This window comes from Mercenaria mercenaria, chromosome 5 (genome assembly GCF_021730395.1).
Source record: "Mercenaria mercenaria strain notata chromosome 5, MADL_Memer_1, whole genome shotgun sequence".
Taxonomy (NCBI): domain Eukaryota; kingdom Metazoa; phylum Mollusca; class Bivalvia; order Venerida; family Veneridae; genus Mercenaria; species Mercenaria mercenaria.
Genome location: NC_069365.1, coordinates 53437626 through 53460755, shown reverse-complemented (window position 1 = coordinate 53460755; position 23130 = coordinate 53437626). Strand labels below are relative to the sequence as shown.

General features: G+C 36.3%; 1 protein-coding gene across 1 annotated transcript in view; it reads left to right on the top strand.

The window, feature by feature from the left end:
• LOC123558413 (gem-associated protein 5-like) overlaps positions 1-23130 on the top strand; it is a 262358-nt gene that overhangs the window by 188014 nt on the left and 51214 nt on the right. Inside the window, exon 19 of the mRNA XM_053543581.1 lies at positions 3129-3266. Coding sequence (XP_053399556.1) covers positions 3129-3266 — 138 coding nt within the window. The remainder of the gene's footprint in view (positions 1-3128; positions 3267-23130) is intronic.

The following is a 23130-nucleotide window of genomic DNA, read 5'->3' as shown; positions in this document are numbered from 1 at the left end:
TGTAATTCAGAGCGGTGTATAAAAACTTGATGCCATGCAGTGCAATGTGAAGACGTTTAATGCAACACAAGTTCATGCAGTCTAAAGTGAAACGATTCATTAAAACTTGGCGCCGTTTAATGCGTATTGAAACCGTGTTGTGTAATTTGGAGTGGCGTATAAAAATTTGATGCCATGCAGCCCAATGTGAAGCCATTTAACGACAAATGAGTACGTGCATTGTAAAGGGAAACGATTCGTTGCAACTTCATGCCATCTTAATCATGGTCTCACCATTGTTACCACGCGCTTCATAAAACTTGTCATCATAATAATCAATCTTCATTGAAAATATGAACCTAAGCTTTTCTTATAAGACAAAATATTGAAGCATTTGGTCTTCTCTAATGTAAATATAGTTACACAGGTTGGGCACATCTTCCTATCGGTGTTATATTACCTTGATCGGGGGTGTCTTACCCTGATCAGGGTAATACAATAACAATATAAAAGCACAAATGTTTCAGTATCTCTAGAAAAGTGCTAATATCTACATTTTTAATGTAGTTAATATTTTTTATATATCTATTTATCACCCGAGAACAATTTTATATATTTTGCTTTTGTTAAAAAAAAAATCTGAATTTTAACAACCAAAATTTGGAGTAATCATTCTTTATGTCTACAAAGTTGTCGAAGTTAATAAAAAAGGTTATCCAAACTTTTGTACTTTTCTATTGTTCTTATATTACCCCGATATATACTCAGATTGAGGTAATGGATGTAATTTTCAGATTATTTTGACAAAACGTACAAGAGATTGAGCGATTAATGTATCACGTGATCCAGACAATCTTGTTATTATGTAATGATAAATCTATATAAACACATATATACGACAAAGTAGCAAATTAAGAAACTGAATAAACTTGCAGTTATTCAAAGATGTTCTAAAACTGTGATAAAATGACATCTGTGTTATATCCTGACGAATCCGTATTATTACGAAAGATAATCACCACAATGTTTACCGAATGAGCACGGGTTTTTCATGCAGAACAAAATGTCATGTCGTACATTTACAGGTGCGAAGAAAATCGCCCGACCATTTTAAGCACATGGTGTTTTTCCTATTTCTATGTATTTGTTTCAATTATACATACTTACAAACAAACGTTTTGCAAACCTGAAACCAACCTGGACGATTTGAAATAAAGGAACATATAGGTAAGTCAGGTAAGTTAACATGCTCGGAATACCTGTGACCTGTGAGGTCTATAAACACAACACCATGCAGAGTCTTTTGCAGACCTATTTCTTGAATGATAACTATAACTTATTCACCGCTTCGTTTTACACAAAACAATTTCAATATGCATTAGACGGCGTCAAGTTGCAGTGAGTCTTTCCGTTTTGCACTGCATGTATAGAAGCTGTGTTGGACGGTTTCACATTGCGCTGCATGGCACCAAGATCTAATACATCGCATTAGACGGCGTCAATTAATAATGTCTCATCTCATTTTACACTGCATGAACTCAGGTTGCGTCGAATGTCTTCGCACTGGGCTGCATGGCGCCATAATTTGTCGGGCGGTTTCGAATTGCACTGCATGGCATCAAATTTTTATACACCGCTTTGTATTAAACAACGTGGTTTCAATATGGAGTCTAGTTTTAATAAATCATCTCATTTTACACTGCATGAACTCATGTTGCATCAAACGTCTTCACATTGGGCTGCATAGCACCATAACTTGTCGGATGGTTTCACATTTCGGTGCATCGCAACAACTTTTTTAACATATCGTTTCATATTTAAATTGATTAAATGAAGTTTTGTATTAAATGGTATCTAAATACAATGCATTGAATGAAAGCTACTGAACAGGATGGAACTTTAGACTAGACGGCATTAAATTGCACTGCACTGACTGGCTTGTTAATGAATGGGTCGTATATTTACTCATTTTGGCGGTAACCGCCGCCCATACTGCTGACTGTATTGGACTCTATATTGGGCTATGAAATAATGCAATCTTAATATAAGCTTCTGAGAAGGCAGAAGTTCAGCTTTCATTGTTGGTGTAGTCTGGTTAAATGCATGGATAAATGCATGGATGAATGTATGGATAACTGCCAGGGTAAATGTATGTTTTTGTGAAGGTTTTATGGGTCTTATTCAGGGGAAACTACTGTCACAGCCACATATATTTCTTTGAGCTGATGGGAGAATGTTCTTTTATTCTGGATAAATTGTGTTTTAGTGGATGTTTGTTGTTGTTGTTGAAGATTATTCCTGAGAACTCGCATGATAATTTTTTATTGTTGCATAAGTTTGGCTTTTATTTGTGTATTCTGAATAAATATAACTGGGTCTTCAAGGTAACAATTAAACTCAAAATCACTTGCCGATTGCCTCTGAGTTCGGATGGACATCTGATGCTTGAGCAAGTCAAAACAACTTCTAGTATTAACCAGGCCTGAAATAACGGCAAGAGTTCCTAGGTCATTCCTTCAGCCATTGAGATATGGTAGATGGAATTTGACTATTGACTTCAGCAGATAAAAAGTAGCGAATGTTTATTCTGGATTTGCTCTGGATAATTGTTGTATGAATTGTTGTATGTATTTTGGAAGAACATCACTGCTGACTACTATTTTCAGCAGGGTTTCTCCTGGACTTATTCTCGATAAATGTAATATGAGCCGCGCCATGGGAAAACCAGCATAGTGGCTTTGCGACCAGCATGGATCCAGACCAGCCTGCGCATCCGTGCAGTCTGGTCAGGATCCATGCTGTTCGCTAACAGTTTCTCTAATTACAATAGGCTTTGAAAGCGAACAGCATGGATCCTGGCCAGACTGCGCGGATGCGCAGGCTGGTCTGGATCCATGCTGGTTGCAAACCCACTATGTTGGTTTTCTCATGGCACGGCTCATATTATGTTATATTGTGTATTTCAGGAGAATGTCTCCACAGACTTGTGTTATTTCTAGCAAGTTCTTCTTTCTTTCTTGACTTATTTTGGATAAATATAACAAATGTTAAGCTATACTGTGTATTTCAGAAGAGCACCCCTGCATACTATCAGTTCAAGCTGGACTTATTGTGGGTTCATGTAACAAATATATTTTATATTATTTCAGGAGAACACCACCGTAACAATGAGAACATGGACTATTTCTACCAGTTAGAAATCTGGAAGGGCAATATCAATGGTGCATTACGTGTTGCTAGGCAACGTGATGAACTCTCCGACTGGTTAGTTGCTATGGCACCAATGGGTAAGGGTTTTTTTATTCAGATTAAAGAAAATTCATAAAATGAACTTAAATTCAAACCGTTGAAAAAAGATGATTCCATGTTGAGATTTTAATATGTGCGTGTAGAATAAATTATAATGCATGCAGCAGTGAGTGAGTGTTTGATTCACCAATAACAAGGTTTTTCCTTGATATCTCTAACAATACCAATGATGTTAAAGTAGACATTCTAAAAAACTGTAACCGTGATGATAGGAAATTACTTTAAATTTTCCAAATACAATTATTGCTTCATTTCAATTATTATCAGATTTTAACATTTGATATATGCTTTGTATAGAAAGAAAACAAAACAGGTTTATTTTTAATTTTTTAAACAAAATTTATGCAATAGTACAGAGAGTGGCAGTTTCCACAATTTGCACAATGTGCCATTTGACGTCATTGTTAAAAAAAAGAACAAATTCAGGTGTTGTTAAACAAAGATCTTTCTAAATTTGACACTAAAATTTTAATAATCTTTAGCTAAAACCTATTTATTTGATGGTAAAGGTCAAAACTAAATAAATATTTTTTATTACATTTACAAGAATTATAAAAATTGGAAAGTTTACTATTATTGAAAGGCGAATTACAATTTAACAAGGGTAGGTCTGTTTCAATAGCCTGACATTTATTTCGATTTCAGGGAAACAATTTACTAACCGTAGATACCCATATATAATGCGCACCCTTGTATAATGCGCACCCCCAATTTTAGCCCAAAATCCTTGGGGAAAAATTTTTTTGACAATTTTGAGGTGGATAGAAAACGAAAGTAGAGTTTACATTGACACCGGTAAAAAATTCTAGCTCCGCGGCGGAGAGCAGCATCAGTCTCGCAGTACTATCGATTTTTGTTTTCTCGAAAATAAAACTAGTAAAATATCATATTTGTTGTTTTTATGCCCCCGAAGGGAGGCATATTAGTTTTCAACTGTCCGTCCGTTAGTTAGTTTGTTTGTTCGTTCGTCACAATGTTAACTTTTTGCATGAAGGCACTTACCTCGCGAACCACTGCACCCAGGACCTTCAAACTTCACTTGCTGATAGTACTTATTGAGTATACCACCCCTACTGACTTTGGGTCACCAGGTCAAAGGTCAAGGTCACAGGGGCCAACGTTAACTTTTTGCATGAAGGCCTTTTACTTGCGAACCACTGCACCCAGGACCTTCAAACTTCACCTGCTGATAGTACTTATTGAGTAAACCATCCATTTTGTCTTTGGGTCACCAGGTCAAAGGTCAAGGTCACAGGGACCAACGTTAACTTTTTGCATGAAGGCACTTTACTTGCAAACAACTGCACCCAGGACCTTCAAACTTCACTTGCTGATAGTACTTATTGAGTACACCATCCCTACTGACTTTGGGGTCACCAAGTCAAAGGTCAAGGTCACAGGGGCCAGTGTAAACTTTTTGCATGAAGGCCTTTTACTTGCAAACCACTGCACCAAGGACCTTCAAACTTCACTTGCTGATAGTACTTATTGAGTACACCACCCCTACTGACTTTGGGGTCACCAGGTCAAAGGTCAAGGTCACAGGGGCCAACATTAACTTTTTGCATGAAGGCACTTTACTTGCGAACCACTGCACCCAGGACCTTCAAACTTCACATGCTGATAGTACTTATTGAGTACACCACCCCTACTGACTTTGGGGTCACCAGGTCAAAGGTCAGGGTCACAGGGGCCAACGTTAACTTTTTGCATGAAGGCACTTTACATGCAAACCACTTCACCCAGGACCTTCAAACTTCACATGCTGATAGTACTTATTGAGTACACCACCCCTACTGACTTTAGGGTCACCAGGTCAAAGGTCAAGGTGCTGCAGGGGCATTTGTCACCATTAGTGACAGCTCTTGTTTTTTCTTTTTTTTTAATTAAATATTTTGAATAAATAGAAAGCAACTGTTTCAATATTTCGGAATGGTATCTTTCAAAATGACATGAGCTTCTCAATTCAAACCAATAACAAAAAGTGTGATAGCCTTTTTCAAATAGCCAATAATTATCTGCAATTACCTTGTCACCTTGTATCAATTTTGTTGTTCACAGTTTGATCTCGGTGAAAGATAAGACTCGATTTTTATAAGCTCGACTATTCATATGAATTAGTAAGAACTATGGACTCGCCCATGGTTCGGTCCGCAGTGGCGTCCGCGTCCGCGTCCCGATTTGGTTAAGTTTTTGATGTAAAGCTTGGTATCCGCAACCACTTGTGGGAAAAATGGATTTGGAACTTCACACATTATTCATGTGATAAATTGACTTAATTGCAAGGTTCCAAACTCTGTTTTGCTTTTTTACAACAAATTATTGCCTCATTTATGACTAGAAATTTTTGTTAAGGTTTTGTATGTAAGCTTGTATCAGAACCACTTTTGGAATGGTGAAACTTCAAACACTTTATTTACTTGATAAACTCACTTTGCATCACTGGTAATCCTTAACTCTATTTTGGGTTTTTTTACAAAATATGCCCCTTGTTTCGACTTAGAATTTTTGGTTAAGGTTTGTATGTAGCTGTATCTCAGTACCCTATGGGAATGGATTGATAAACTTCACATTGTTCACTGTCAGTGATCTGACAGCCAAAGCACGGTCCCCTAAACTTTATTGATTTTTACAAATTTGCCCCTTTGTTCAACATAGAAAATTTTGGTTAATTTTGTATGTAGTGTATCCATTATCCACTTAATGGAAAAGGATTTGAAACTTCACACACTAGTTCACTTTCATGTATGAGTCAGTGCAAAGGGTCAATAATCATTTGCTTTAAAATTATGCCCTTTTCAACCTTAGAGTTTTTGGGTTAAAATTCTTATAAGTAAGCTGGTATCTCAGTACCACTAATGGGAATGGATTGAAAACTTCATACCACTTGTCCACTGTCATGAGTGATAAGCACTATTGCAGGTTCCATAACCCTATTTTGACTTTGTTACAAATTATGCCCCTTTTTTCGACTTTCTTATGCATTCAAGCGACAAGGCTGTTAAATAGTCGAGCGTTGCTGTCCTCCGACAGCTCTTGTTAATAAGTATCATAATATTTGTGATTTTTAATATTTCTTTCGTCAAAATATTTTTAAATTTATATGAAATTAATTTTGTTTAAAGGAAAATAAACTGCTCGATCTTTTACGGAACGTAACGGCAATCTTAGGTTTTAGTGCAGACAGTAAGCGCCGAGAGTAGTTTCCCTTTACCAAAATGGCGAAAATCGGAAGCAAAACTTGTTTTGAAGTTGGAAAATAGTCTATACCTGTGTATAATGCGCACCCACGATTCAGAGGTGGGTAAAAAAACTGTGCATTATACATGGGTATCTACGGTAAATAAAATTGTGTGATCCAAATTTGAATTATCTGCAAATTTTCCGAGAATCGCTCGCGTGATTCATGGATTTGCAAGAAACCCCAAATGGTTATTTAAATCCTAAAGATTGATTTCAGTCATTTATGACACCAAAGTGTTACAGATTAAGTTTTGACTTTATTTGGGAATGCATTCTTATGAAGAAACTGTTTCCTTGCATATGGTAAATTCTGTAAACATTTTTTTAGCTCATGATAGAGACCACATTTTGCAATCAACTTTAATCAAACTTGCACACAACTTGTATTGGCATAATATCTCAGTTCCTTTCGAAAACTGGGCAGATCCCATCATGGGTTCCAGAGTTATGGCCCCTTAAAAGGCCAAAATTTGCTATTTTGGCTTTTGCAGCCATATAGAGACCTCATTTATGGTTTGATTTGATACAAACTTGCAAAATATCTTCAACAACAATAAATCTTGGATTCCATGATGAATCTGTCAGGTCCAATTATAGGTTTCGGAGTTACGGCCCCAGATCGACCCCTGAAAGAGCCAAAATTTGTTAATTTTTACCTTGTGAACAGGATAGAAGTGACATTTTATATTTGATTTTAACCACACTTACACACAACTTAAGTCACAATAAGATTTCAGTTCCTTTCGCAAACCGGCTAGATTCCATCATGGGTTCTGGAGTTACTGCCCCCGAAAGGGGCAAAATTTTCTAGTTTGGCCCTTTCAACCATATAGAGGTTTCATTTATGCTTTGATTTGATACAAACTTGCACAGAATGATTATCTTAATGATTTCTAGGCCTGGATTGAAAACTGGGTCATGTCGGTCAAAAACTAGGTCATCAGGTCAAATCAAAGGAGAAGCTTATTAGAGGCCACATTTATGACCCTATCTTCATGAAACTTGGTCAGAATGTATATCTTGATGATTTCTAGGCCAAATTCGAAACTGGGTCATATGGGGTCAAAAACTAGGTCACCCTGTCAAATCAAAGGAAAAGCTTGTTAACGCTTGTGAGGCCACATTTATGACCCTATCTTCATGAAACTTAGTCAGAATGTTTATCTTGATGATTCCTAGGCTAAATTCAAAACTGGGTCATATGGGGTCAAAAACTAGGTGACCCGGTCAAATCAAAGGAAAAGCTTGTTAACACTCATGTTCATTTGCTGTCAGATGAATTTTTATCTGGGTCATGTAGGGTCAAAAACTAGGTCACCAGGTCAAATCAAAGAATATAAGCTTGTTTACACACAAGAGACCACGTTTTTTTGGTCCAATCTTAATGAAAATTGGTCAGAATATTTGTCTCCATGAAATCACTAGGTAAAACATGTTTACACTGTTAAGATAAAACTATGTTACTCAGGTGAGCGACTTAGGGCCATCTTTGCCCTCTTGTTTAAAACAAGGAAAATTTTCCGAAATTACAATTTACAAAAATTGGGAAAAAAAACCTGTTACAAGCTAGGCAGATCAAACATTAGATGCACCTAAATATGTATGGTTTTAAAACTTTTACATTCTTGAACCTAATTAAATTCAGTTTAAATTTCAGTTTTCTAGATTTCAGCACAGTATACTAATCTTGTGATGCCTTATTAATGTGAAATCTCTTACTGCTTACACAGTTTTAAATCAAAACCTTTCAAATTGGTAATTTTTCATCAGCACATATATTATCTTACTATTTCATCTTCTTCCTAAATGGGGAAAAAAAATCTACATTTATAAAAAAGCAAATGAAATATGATACACAAAAGTACGACTTCCTGATAGATCTATTTGATAGATAAAATGATAAATTACTAAGTAAAGTATAAAAAGCATGTAACATCTTGCAGCAAAAAAGAAAACTGATGAATTTTTAATGTTCATGTTGGTTTTTATTTGCCTTTTGTACCTTCCATCAGTTGTTAGATTTGGCTGTATAGGAAAATTACACAATCACAGGCATTTCAAAATGTAAGAAATTTATCATTGGCTAAGACAGTGAGATTAAAAAGACTTCCTTCAGTTTAGTATGAACTGGGTGATTTGTATGCTGGGCTTTATATTTTCATTGAGTGGGAGGCTGAGGTCGCTGACTTTATCATTCCTTCCTCCCACACCCCAACCCCTCATGTCTGTGGGTTGGAGCCAGGTATGAGCTGTCATGTGAGGAAGCCATCATGCTGATTGCAGTTTCCAAGATGTATACATTATTACTAAAAAGAATGCGAAAAAGGGCTCCGATGGGTCTTGCTCAACTATGAAAAGTGTGACCTGCATTATGTAGGTGTGACCTAAAGCTTTAAAAACAGTAAATTTAAGCAGTTTTATTAGAGGATGAATATGAATTAGATCTTAAAAGCATTAAAATTTGCTAGTTCTGGAATGTCTGCTTTTAACCTTTACCCCGCTAAATTTCTAAAATGGACAGGTCTATCATTCATATTGGGCAGTACCATTTATTATATGAAGGGGGTTCACTGAAAATTTACTGACTGAATAGAAAACAGTGCAGACCATGATCAGCCTGCACGGATGCAGTCGCAAAGCTGTATCGTTGGTTTTCGCGCAGCGGCGCTTTTTGGTACGACCGCTTAACTCGTCAAAATCAACCATTCTCCTATTTTAATTGTATTTAACTACATAACAGCACTCAGGAATTGAAAAAATTTAATATCCACTGACTGCATTATGGCAACAATCGAAAATCCATTTACACTAGTATTATCTTCATCATGTCATAAACTGATAAAGGGTATCTCCCATGGTAACGACAAAAAAGCATTACATAATATCAAGTCCATTTCCTGTCCCAGAGTAACCGATCAGTTATTGCACGTACTTCATGCACGTAATTCATATCCATAGCGTGTTTCACAAACGAGCACAGTTGCATTGTGGGAATCTTCCTCTGTATAATTCGGACATTATTATTGTAATCAGGTGCAAGAGACTAGACATTACTATCATTTTACGTGCGACCAGTGTATTTATGAATAATAATTAGTAATGTTGCGTGGACCAAGCTGAAGGTAATTATCCTAACAAAAGTTTCTGTCTCTACTTGGACAAGGTGAACAAAGTGTGAATTTACAGTCGAAAATGACGATTCTGGGGGGGGAAAAATAGATGATATTCCAGAACGATTGATGTTTTCCGTCCTTATCCTCCCAAGTTTATCTAAGTAAATCGCCAATTATATTTATTAATATAAGGAAGTTGCTTAGAAGTACAAGGATTAATAAGCGTTACTGCCTTTCAGTATTCTTTTTATCAACAGCAAATATAGATATTACCCAGATACAAAGTTTCTTTTGTATTTTTTTGGGATAATAAATATTTGAGCCGCGCCATGAGAAAACCAACATAGTGGCTTTGCGACCAGGATGGATCCATATCTGCGCAGGCTGGTCTGGATCCATGCTGTTCGCTTTCAAAGCCTAATGCAATTAGAGAAACTGTTAGTGAACAGCATGGGTCCTGACTAGACTGCGCAGATGCGCAGACTGATCTGGATCCATGCTGGTCGCAAAGCCACTATGTTGGTTTTCTCATGGCACGGCTCATTTAACATATCCACTGTTATTTAAGTAGATCAAGGTAATTGTGGAAAATAATCGTTTAAAGCTAAAAAAAATTAATGACACTTCAGAAACAAATGTACAAGATCAAATAATTAATTAGCAGGAAAGTAACTTCAAAAGAAAATAATGTTTACTTTCATTGCTGCCATAAATTGTGCAAGTGTCCCTGTTGATTGACAGATAGAGGAAAATGGATTTTCTAGAAAATTCAGACTTTTTAACTTTTGAAAAAAAATTGCCAAAATAAACAGCTCCAGTTGTAGGTGATGGTTAATTAAGATCTCAGAATTAATTCAAAATCCATACTAATCTTAATTTTGCTCTTATTATGCAATAACATACAGGCTCTTTGTATTTGTAGGGCGTGAGTGTGTGGGGGAGGGAGGGGGGGGTTGAGGAGGAGGCGGTGGGGCTGACAAGAGCCTGCAGTTTGTTCAAACTTTTCATGTTCTTGGCAGATGTTAAGCCAGAAGTCTGTATGACCTTTTTAAGAGTATGTCAGTTATGTAAATGCCAATATTTTGAGGTATTATTACTGCTTTGGCATGACAAGTAATGGATCAGTTCTTTTCTTTATTGATCCCCCATATTACCCTATGTTTGCTTAGATCAATAAATATATTATCTGTGAGGAGCATTTATGGTAAGCTGAGGGAAACTTGGCTAACTTTATATAGAGAGTCTGACACTGACTCACTCTCAGGCCAAATAAAATGTATGTCATTTTGTAGAAAGAGGTAATGATAAGGTCAGTAAATGGTCTGGATAATCAGATGTCATTGTGTTTTCTATGGGATATTTTCTTTAAGATGTTTACGGATGGGTAAACCCTGCCAAATAAAGCACATACTGAATGAGTTAGCCCCCAGAGGGTCTTTATGTAATTTGTGTGTTTGCAGAAATTAATTTGATCCTTTTACTTGAATGTTTGAGCAACAATTTTTAATGACTCAAAATTTACAAAAAACAACTTTATGGCAAAATTTCATTGAAACCACAAACTTTTTATTTGATCTTTTTCTTAAATGAGTGCTAATACTTACATTTTTGTCGAGCCTGCTTGCGGTGAGCTGGACTTAGTCGTCACTTTTTGCGGGTCGGTGTATGTGCATGCGTTTGTCCGTCTGTGCGTCCGTCCAGACCATAATTTTGACATGCATGGACCAGTCTTGTTTATATTTGACAAGAATGTTTACTTCAATGGGGAAGGAGTGTCATGCGCAAACCCCATGTTCCTATCTCAAAGGTCAAGGTCACAGTTGGAGGTCAAAAGTCAAATTGAAGTTTGTCCAGGGCATTTCTTCTTCATGCATGGTGGGATTTTGATGTAACTTGGCATAAATGTTCACCATTGTGAGACGGAGTGTCATGCGCAAGAACCAGGTCCCTAGGTCTAAGGTCAAGGTCACACATGACGGCTTGGTATTATGCCCGAGGGCATACTTTATAATACAGAAATAGTAGAAAAGATATTGCCATTCCTTTAAGTTTACCCTGATTGTATTCGGCACTGACACAACACTGAGATACTAACAATTTTTTTGAATACAAAAATGAAAAACAAAGGGTTTGTCAGTGTGTGAAGGTTTTGGCTAAACCAGTGAAATTGTTTGAATTCACAGATATTGGAATTATTGTCAGTTATACAAAATATTCTACAGTCTATCTAATTAAATAAAAAAAAATTAAAAAATGCATCATAATTGTTATGACCAAATGTCAAAAAAATATATTTTTACTACATCTATATAGCTTTTCTTTTAAGTATATTAATGCACAAATGTGGTAATTTTCACATTTAATGTAAAAAAAAATTGACCTTTAACTTTAAAATCAGGAAAGAAACTTAACCGCTTGAAGTTGATAATACCTGCTAGTAAATGAATAGGTTTTCAGCCAAGATAAATATAATTATTCTCTCTCTCTCTCTCTCTTTCTCTCTCTCTCTCTCTCTCTCTTTCTCTCTCTCTCTTTGAACATACTCTTTTGGTCAGATGTTCTGGTAACCTTCAGCCACCTATGTTATTAGTTGTAAGTTTTTGGGTCTACAGTAAGTCTTTGCCAAGGAATTCTACAAATGAACAAACTTAAGATGAAACACATGAAAAAAACATAATTATAATGTTTATATTTTAGCAATTTTATCAAGTTTTAGGCAGAATTTCAACTGAAATCCATCTATAAAGCACCAAAAAAATTAACTTGCATGTTTTATTTGTTTTTTCTTATGTCAAAATGGAGAATATAGTTTTTATTTGAATCCTGAAATCTTTTTATCTTAACCAACATGATATGAGACATAAAAAAAAGACAGAAATGGCAACCAAAATGGCCTCCTTGATATAAATTGATTGAATATGGATTTAAAACTAGAAATTAGAATAGATTTCACTACTGTGAGTCAAAGCCTTATAATTTATATAATGTGACAGCAAACAATATTTCGTCTGGAACATAAAATATGTCTATTTCTTCTAAATCCTTTTTTAGCCCACCATCATCAGATGGTGGGCTATTAAAATCACTCTGCGTCCGTGGTCCGTCCGTCCGTCATTCCGTCCGTCCGTCCGTCTGTCCGTTTACAATTTCTCGTTATCGCATCTCCTCAGAAACTACTGGGGGGATTTTGACCAAACTTTGTCAGAATGATATATTGGTACCCTAGTTGTGTCCCCCTGAAAATCAGATTGGTTCAACAATTTATGAGTGAGTTATGGCCCTTTGTTTATTTCTATAATTTACATAGATTTATATAGGGAAAAACTTTGAAAACCTTCTTGTCCAAAACCACAGAGCCTAGGGCTTTGATATTTGGTATGAAGCATTATCTAGTGGTCCTCTACCAAGATTATTCAAATTATTTCTCTGGGGTCAAATATGGCCCTGCCCTGGGGGTCACATGGTTTATATAGACTTATATATAGGGAAAAACTTGTTGTCCAAAACCACAGGGCCTAGGGCTTTGATATTTTGTATGTGACATCATCTAGTGGTCTTCAACTAAGATTGTTCAAATTATACCCCTAGGGTCAAATAGGGCTCCACCCTGGGGTTCATATGGTTTACTTAGACTTATATAGGGAAAAACTTTGAAAATCTTCTTGTCCAAACCATAAAGCCTAGGGCTTTGATACTTGTAATGTAGCATCATCTAGTGGTTCTCTACCAAGTTTGTTCAAATTATCCCCCTAGGGTCAAATATGGCCCCGCCCCGGGGGTCACATGGTTCATATAGACTTATATAGGGAAAAGCTTTTAAAATCTTCTTGTCAATAACTACAACATTCAAACTTGGACCACATGTATATTTTTGAGTGGCAAGATGAACCTTGACATGAGTTGACCTTGATTTTGACCTAGTGACCTACTTTCACATTTCTGTAGCTACAGCCTTCAAATTCGGACCACTTGCATAGTTTTGTGCACTTGAAAAAGCTTTGACCTTGATTTTGACGTAGTGACCTACTTTCACATTTTTGAAGGTACAGGTATCAAATTTGGACCATATGCATAGTTCGGTGTTTCAAAATGAAATTTGACATTGATTTTGACCCAGTGACCTACTTTCTCATTTCTCAAGCTACAGCCTTCAAATTTGGACCACCTGCATGGTTTTATGTATCGAAACAAACTTTGACCTTTACATTGACCTACTGACCTACTTTCACATTTTTGAAGGTACAAGCTTCAAATTTGGACCATATGCATAGTTCTGTATTCTGAAATAAAATTTGACCTTGATTTTGACCTAGTGACCTACTTTCACATTTCTCAAGCTACAGCCTTCAAATTTGGACCACATGCATAGTTTTGTGTACCGAAATGAACTTTGACCTTAAGATTGACCTAGTGACCTACTTTCACATTTCTGTAGCTACAGGCTTCAAATTTAGACCACATGCATAGGATTGTGTACCGAAACAAACTTTGACCTTGACATTGACCTAGTGACCTACTTTCACATTTTTGAAGGTACAGGCTTCAGATTTGAACCACATGCATAGATTTGTGATCTGAAGTAAAATTTGACCCTTGATTTTGACCTAGTGACCTACTTACACATTTCTCAAGCTAAAGCCTTCAAATTTGGACCACTTGCATAGTTTTGTGTACCGAATTAAACTTTGACCTAAAGATTGATCTAGTGACCTACTTTCACATTTCTCAAGCTACAGCTTTCGAATTTGGACCACATGCACAGTGTTGTGTACGGAAATGAAATTTGACCTTGAGCTAGTCAGTAAGTCCTGAAATTTGGAACACTCAAAAATGGCACATTGGTGGGCGCCAAGATCACTCTGTGATCTCTTGTTCGATAATTGTTTTTCTCATTTATTTTGCCAAAAATTGGAATATTTATATTAACATAGTAGAAAATACTACTGAATATATATATTGTTTATGATTATCTCCCTTTATGGTTGGTACTGTTTAAGTGCAGGCATACTATTGAAAGAAGTGATTTTCTAACCATGTAATTATGCTTAACATCTATTTGAGCTGGTCATGAGAAAACCAACATAGTGGGTTTGCGACCAGCATGGATCCAGAGCAGCCTGTGCATCCGTGCAGTCTGGTCAGGATCCATGCTGTTCGCTTTCAAAGCCTATTGCAATTAGAGAAACCGTCAGTGAACAGCATGGATCCTGACCAGACTGTGCAGGCTGGTCTGGATCCATGCTGGTCGCAAACCCACTATGTTGGTTTTCTCATGGCGCGGCTCATTTTAAATAGCCATAACATAAAATTAAAAACTTTATGGAACTTTAAGACATTGGATAAAATTTAAATTTACCAGAATGAACTGTATACTTTGACCTAACTTTGCACTGTAAACCTTATAACCTGATAAGGTAAATTTTGCTGTAGTTTTAACCTTATTAAAGTTTTATTTTGTAGGAATTCACTAAATTTTGCCAGAATTGTTCCTGATTAAAAAAGTTTTAATTTTGCCAGAATGCATTGTGTTCCTGACTGAAAAAAGTTTTAATTTTGCCAGAATGCATTGTGTTCCTGACTGAATAAAGTTTAATTTTGCCAGAATGCACTCTTCTTCAGGTTGTATGAAGTTAAGTTTAATTTTACCAGATTGAACTGTATTGAATAGTTTAAATTTTGTGGAATGCAGTTGACATACGTACCTGACTTAGTATAGTGTGTTTTGTTCGACCTGGCAGGGCGGAGTTAACGTCTGATTCATGCAAATAATGGTAATCTCAAAAAAGGAGCAAAATAGGTAGAGCAATATAAACGTTTAATTCCGTATTCTTCGGTAACCAACGACTTAAATTCAATGCTACATTGGTTACATGTACTACATACCCTGCACAATAATGTAGTAACCGCCTCGGTAGCCTAGTGGTAGAGCATCCGCTTCGAGTGCAGGAGGTCGTGGGTTCGATCCCCGGCCGCGTCATACCAAAGACGTACAAAATGATACTAGTAGCTTCCTCGCTTGGCACTCAGCATTAAGAGATTTGTGTTAGAACTGGTTAGCCCGGTGTCAGCATAATGTGACTGGGTGGGATATCATGCTACATGACTACAGCGTGATATTCCAGTGAGGCAGCACTATATAAAGTTAGGCATTGTGCTCACTGCTACAAGTAGACACCGTCATTTATGACTGAAAAATTGTTGAAAAAGACATTAAACCCGAACACACACACAATAATATAGTGGACCGTCGCGAAACCCCGCCCTGCCAGGTCAAATAAAATGCACAATAATTTTTTGCGGGAGTGCACTTTACCTGACTAAATAAGGTTTAATTTTTCTTACCTGATTTGAATAGAAATTAATTCTGCCAATCAAGCTGATTAAATAGAAATTAATTCAGCCAATTAACCTGATTGATTTTTAATTAATTCTTCAAATTAACCTGATTGATTAGAAATTAAGTCTGCCAGTGAACCCCATTGAATAGAAATTAAGTTTGCTAGAGTGCATTGTATGCATATATGCTAATTGAGGGGGTCTTCATCCTGAAAGTGCGTTTTATAAATTTTTATATTGGTAAACCCTTTACACCGGAAGTGTCAACTGTCTGCTCATTTACATAATTACGTAAACATTGCGGCCAGGCTTTATCAGACTTCTGTCTCTTAATAATTCAAAGCAGGTCCCCAATGAAGCATATCAATATAATATAAGGAAATGTGATTTTTTTGTGGTGGATGGGGGTGTACTTAGAAATGCCTCTGTCTGTCCATCCGTCCATCTGTCTTTCTGAATTTGTGTTGTGCATCTATCAAAAAGTGACCCAGAGTCATCAAATCTCACAGGATTGTTAATCAGCATGGGAAGTTATGCACCTGATGTTTTATTTGGGATCTTACAGTCAGCCAGACCACAACTGTTAATGGCTCTAAACTTAGTCAAAGTATGCATTAAAATGGCGTAAGTTTGAGTTGCATATATCTTAAAAAGCATTTGACCCAGGATTATGAAACATTACAGGAATATTATTCAGTATTTGAAGTTGTGCACCTGGGCTTTTGTTTGAGATATCGCTCAGCCAGACCAGAGTTATGGCTCTTGAGTTAGTCAAAATATGCATTAAAAGGCATAGAAGTTGTGTCGCACATATCTTAAAAAGTATTTGATCTTGGCTCATGAAATATTATCATAGGAATATTATTCAGCATGTGAAGTTGTGCATTTGAGATTTTGTTATGGATTTCTGTCAGGCAGACCAGAGTTATGGCCCTATATTGTAAAAAATATGCATAAAGGGGATATAAGTTTGTGTTTCTTGTATCTCAAAAAGCAGTAGACTTAAGATTTAATTTATATAGCCTGATGTTCTGTTTGGGATTTCACTCAGCTAGGCCAGAGTTATGGGCCTTCACTCAGTGGAATAAAGTGCTTAAAAGTTTGTGTTGCAAACATCTTAAAAATATTTCACCTATTTAGAGTCATGAAACCATGTACTGTGAGTGGCAGGGAGTGGGGGTACCTGTTTCCAATTGACATACATCTAGTTTCCTATACTTTTTAAAACTTTTGAGCATTATTTATCTTTCCTCAAAGACGGTAGTCTTATTCAAACTTAATGAGAGATGCATTTCCATGCTTTTTGAACGAAGATATATTACATCTTTATGGTGTGATCAAGTCTGTTTTATTTAATTGAAGTGACAATTTGATGTCTTGCGGCAAGGAAGAATGTGTTAATGTTGTCAAACTTTACATTCACAAAGCATAAATCTACATGATAGATAGGAGGTTACACAATATTATGCTCAAAGCAGTTGTGTTTTTCCTAATGAATAAAAAAAAAATTTAAACCTACAGAATTTGATGTAGATGTATTAAATATAATTGGGTCAAAGCAGTTTCTGTAGGTTCATTGACTTGCTGTGAAGTCATCAATATTTGTCCGGGGGTGGTGGTAGGGGAAGGGGAGGGGACTAACTTTTGCAGATTTCATGGTTTTGTCAATTCAGGAAATTAAAAGTCCAACAAATGATTAGAAATTCCTATTCATGTTACCTTCAAAAGTTGAAAACTAACAGTTCAGGTTTTCACAAAAATGCCTTTTTTGCAAAAGCTACGAAATTCAATGGTTTTACAGTATTAATTGGCACAACGAATCATAACCATTGGATGTTGTGAGTTCAGACACCTGATGAGATCACAGATTCTTTTAGACTGGTACAAATAGTAGTTTGTCACTAGGAATCAGGTTTGGGAGTAATTCAGATCTGAGCTTCGGGCTTTCATCACATCAGTAAAGCTAAATCATAACCCTGCTCCCTTCCGCTACTCCCCCTACACAACTACCTTCAATAGGTGATATCCGTGTGCAGACCCATATAGTTACACTAACACAGCGCTCATCAAACTGTTAATCCTTGCCCTGCTAAATTTCTATAATGAACTCATCCATCTTTCAATTTGGACAATTTGGATGTTAAAAGGGGTTCTTACCTAAAAGATACTGACTGAAAGCTAATAGTGCAGATTTTGATCAGACAGCACAGATGTGCAGGCTGATCAATATCTGCACTGGTCACAAAGGCTGATTAGAATCAATCCTGTCCGGCATGATAAAGGTTAAATGACCTCAAATTTAGATTCATTTTTGTTAACAAAAGAAAATTTGTGTTTTATACAGTACAGGTCTATACATAAACAGGGTTCAGGAAGTTAATCACTTACAAGCCAAACACTATGAAACCTCTGTTTAAACCTTATTTGAACCAAAATGATGCCATCGTTAATACCATTCTCTCCATATTTTTATTAATATGTTCCAGTAACTGACCGATTTTGTCACAACTACAATTTTGTTACAACTGCGGCCAATGGTCATGCAGTGACAAAAGATTAGATAGCAGACTAATCTTTCACAAACTGAGCCCAGTCATCTTAAAGATCTGTAACTCTACAAAAAGAATTTATAGCAAAAAGTCTGGTTCATCACGAGGCTGACATTTAATTACATAGGCGTATGAGCATGGGACCAGAGGGGGTTGCAGCCCCCCTCCAAACTATGAGAGTTAGCGAGGGGCAGCATTATACATTGTATCTGAAAAACCTATTTTTCTCAGAAATAAGAGTGAATTAATAAAGGGGAAAAAAGCTGATTTTGAGAGAGCATTTAGATATTCCAGTAATGGATTTGATGTTTTTTTATGCCCCCAATGGTGTGTCTGTGCATGCGTGCGTCAGTCCATGTAAATTGTTGTCCGGGCTGTAAAGGGATTTTGAAATAACTTGGCATAAATGTTCACCATAATGAGACGACTTGTCATGCGCAAGACCCATGCAGACCCCTAGCTCCAAGGTCAAGGTCACACTTAGAGGTTAAAGGTTAACAGGGTCTGTTTCGTGACCGGTCCATAACTCTGCCATCCATGAAGGGATTTTGAAATAACTTGGCATAAATGTTTACCATAATGAGGTGACATGTCATGCGCAAGACCCTGACTCCTAGCTCCAAGGTCAAGGTCACACTTAGAAGTCAGAGGTTAACAGGGTCTGTTTCGTGTCCGGTCTATAACTCTGCCATTGATGAAGGGATTTTGAAATAACTTGGCATAAATGTTCCCCACAATGAGACGAAGTGTCATGCGCAAGATCCAGACCACTAGCTCTAAGGTCAAGGTCACACTTAGAGGTTAAAGGTTAACATGGTCTGTTTCTTGTCCGGTCCATAACTCTGCCATTGATGAAGGGATTTTAAAATTACTTGGCATAAATGTTCCCTATATTGAGATGACTTGTCATGCGCAAGACATAGACCCCTAGCTCCAAGGTCAAGGTCACACTTAGAAGTCAAAAGTGTTTCTTGTCTGGTCAATAACTCTGCCATTTATCAAGGGATTTGAAAATGATTTGACACAAACTTTAACCATATTGAGAAGGTGTGTCAGGCTTGTAACCCGGGCCTCTTGGGTCAAGGTCAAGGTCATGAAATGATGTGAGTGGTTTTTTTTTGCGCAGACAACTGTAGCATTCTTGGGCATGCCTCGGGGGCATTTGCCACCAATAGTGACAGCTCTTGTTCTTCTTTTGGTTTTCTGAAAATTTTCAGGGAAAATATGCATAAATTTAGTCGGATGCTCCCCCCAACTCAGAGATTAGTTCTACGCCGATGTATTAATGGCAGTTATTCTGGTTTGAACAAGCAATAATGCTGTCAAATTCAGAAAAAAAGTATAAAACAAAACAAGAAGCTAGCAAAACAAGGGATTGCTAGAAGTGAATGGTTACTGAAAAAATTAATTGTATATCTCAACTTACCTGTTGTGGTAATCACAAGAATAAAAAGCTTATGGCAGATGTTTAGCACAGGATGATGCATTGCACATGTTAGGTAGTAGGTATGCGGTAACATTAATTAAAAGCAAATAATTGTCACATAGGCAAAAGTTTGTTCGAAAATTTTAGAAAATGAATTTACTTTTGATGTCATATTTTTGCAACACCACTACTGATTCACTTACCTGAGGAAATGACCTTGGCCTTGACCTTATGACCTTTAAAGTGATCTTAACATGCTTTAACCCCTATCATGCTGGACACAATTGATTCTGCCTTTGCGACCAGTGTAGATCATGACCAGCCTGCATATGTGCAGTCTGATCAAGATCTGCACTGTTCACTGTTCAGTCAGTATCTTTTTGGTAAGCACCCCTTTCAACAGTTAATGGTACTGTCCAAACTGAAAGATAGACAAGATCATTATAGAAATTAAGCAGGGTAAGGGTTAACTTAAATGATTCCGATTTGGATTTGTTTGAAACATGCAATCATTTGCTCACTAAGCGCCTAAAACATGTTAGATTTTTAATGGAGGTATTTCTAAAATTTGATATTTCTTTCTATCCAAGACGGAGTTATTTTAGCATAAGTAAATTTGATATATGTACTTTGATATGAACAATTGTAATATATTTGTCAAAAATTATAAATACTAATGAATCTGGTTGAAAGTGGTGATTGAAATATCTTGCTAAAAAATGAGGGTATAATTGGCTCTTTTCTGCTGAACTGCCTAAACAGTTAACGCTTGAGCCAGTTATTTCCATCACCATTTTCAAGTGACAGTTTCTTTTTCTTGCATACTGTATTCTTCAGTTAATAGAAGTAAAAAAAAAACATATAATTGTCTTGTAAGCACTTTTTCATTATAGTAAGATAGTTACGAATATTACGAATCTATAATGCATTCATCATGAAAGTCATCTTACACCCCAGGGTGTAAGACAAGTTTTTCAATCTCCAGCAAAAAGACAGACATGCAAGAAAATTTTGTCTTTTAGCTCAGAAATTCATTAGATATGCAAGTTTGTGAAATTATTTTTATTAACCAGGTTTTCAACCTGAGTTATTAGATTGGGGTAGATGTCGGTCGGGCGGGCGGCGGCGGCGGCGGCGTCAAACTGGTGTTTCTGGTCAATAACTTTTGTTTCCGTAAAGATATTTGAATAAAACTTGGTATGTATGTAGCTTATATCTAGACAAAGGCTAGGATTGATTTTGGGGTTTCTGGGGTCAAGGTCAAGGTCACTATTACTTAAAATAGAAAAAGGGTTTCGGCCAATAACTTAATTTAGGAATGAGCTATCATAATGAAACTTGGTGTATAGAAAACTTATATAAAGTTGTAGCTTGGGATTGATTTTGGAGTTTCTTGGATCAAGGTCAAGGTCATTGTTACTAAAAATAGGGTTAGGGTTAGGTTAGGGTTAGCATATCTTCTACATGCATGGAGGGATTTTGATGAAAATTGGCACAATTGTTCACCATCATGAGACGGAGTGTCATGCGCAAGAACCAGGTCCCTAGGTCTAAGGTCAAGGTCACACTTAGAGGTCAAAGGATACAAGAATGAAAACTTTGTCCGGAGCATATCTTCTTCATGCATAGAGGGATTTTGATGTAACTTGGCACAATTATACACATATAATTCTTTAGAATTACTTCCCTTTGTTGTTACTATAAATAGCTTATATTGTAACTTTTTCATTACTAGACGTAGGGAAAAATCAAGACCACTTTTCTGTAGTACAACATGCATGTTACATCCAATTTTGAGGTGTATTTTGACCAGTCTCTACCTGGTAAGGATTTCTGTGTGGACTTACAATTTTTTTTTTTTTGTATTTTTTTTTTTTTTTTTAAGATGAACTTCCCTTAGTTGTTACTATAAATAACTTATATTGTAACTTTTTTATAATTGACCGTAGGGAAAAACCAAGACCACTATTCTGTGGTACAACATAGTTGTTACTTTCTGATTTTAGGTGTATTTTAAGGTATTAAACTCTACCTGGTAAGGAGTTTTTTTGTGGACTTAGAAAAACAAAAGAATTACAATGATTACTAAACAACCACAAAATTAAAATTACATCTGCAAATACAGGTGCTAGAGTAAAGAAATTTGCTGTGAAGGGCGTATATTGTGACATTCTGGCACTCTTGTTTATTCTTATGAAAAGTGTTGAAAACCTGGTTTCGTGGCATTACCGCGTTTCTTGTCTCCTTTTTGCTTATTTTGGTAACTCTGAAACTAAGATACATGTAGATTGGAAATGAATGAATTCTGAAGCTAAACACAGTTTTAAAACTTACCTTTTAATTTAGGTCATTTAAAAACATTATATCTGATTAGTTGTCAAACTGAAAAGGTAAAATTAGCGATTATATTGAAATTGAAAGAAATAATCAAGTTTTTAAATACTTAAGTATTAAAGGGAGGTAATAACAAAATATTATTTAAACGAAAAACAATGTACATTTTAGTAGGGTTCTAACTCAGTGTTATGGACTTTTTTTGTGTTTTGTGCCCCGTCCCCCCCCCCCCCCCCCCCCCCCCCCCCAACAAGATTTGCCGTCCATCTGTTGAATTTTGTGTTGTACAAATCTCAAAAAGTCTTTGACCTGGAGTCGTCAGACTTAACAGGGTTCTTACTCAGCATTTAAAGTTATGAACCAGGTGTTAATTGCAATGTCACACAGCCAGACCAGAGTTATGGTCCTTGACTTAGTCAAAAATATTCATACTGCAGCAGGATTGGGGGCACCGGTGTATAATGGACACACATCTATTTGTACCTTAAGTAAATCTAATTGAATATACTAGAAGTAAAAAATGTCATTTAATGTCCCAATTGTATCATTCTAAAGTACAAAAGTTTTAAAGCTAGAATGTTCTGAGAGAATGTTGTAATCATGATAAAATGGAAGTAGGCTAAAGCTAGGAAATAATTACTGAGCTCTGTAACAGTTGTTGATTTATTCATTAGGCAAGTGTTGTAGCACCTATATGACATTTACATAGGAAATTGACATTGACATCTGTAAGATATTAATTTGCAAAGGACATTCACCTTCTTGTAATGACGTAAATCAATAACTGGCAAATCATGATCGGTATAAATGTTTTATGTTCTAGATAAAAAATGTATCATAT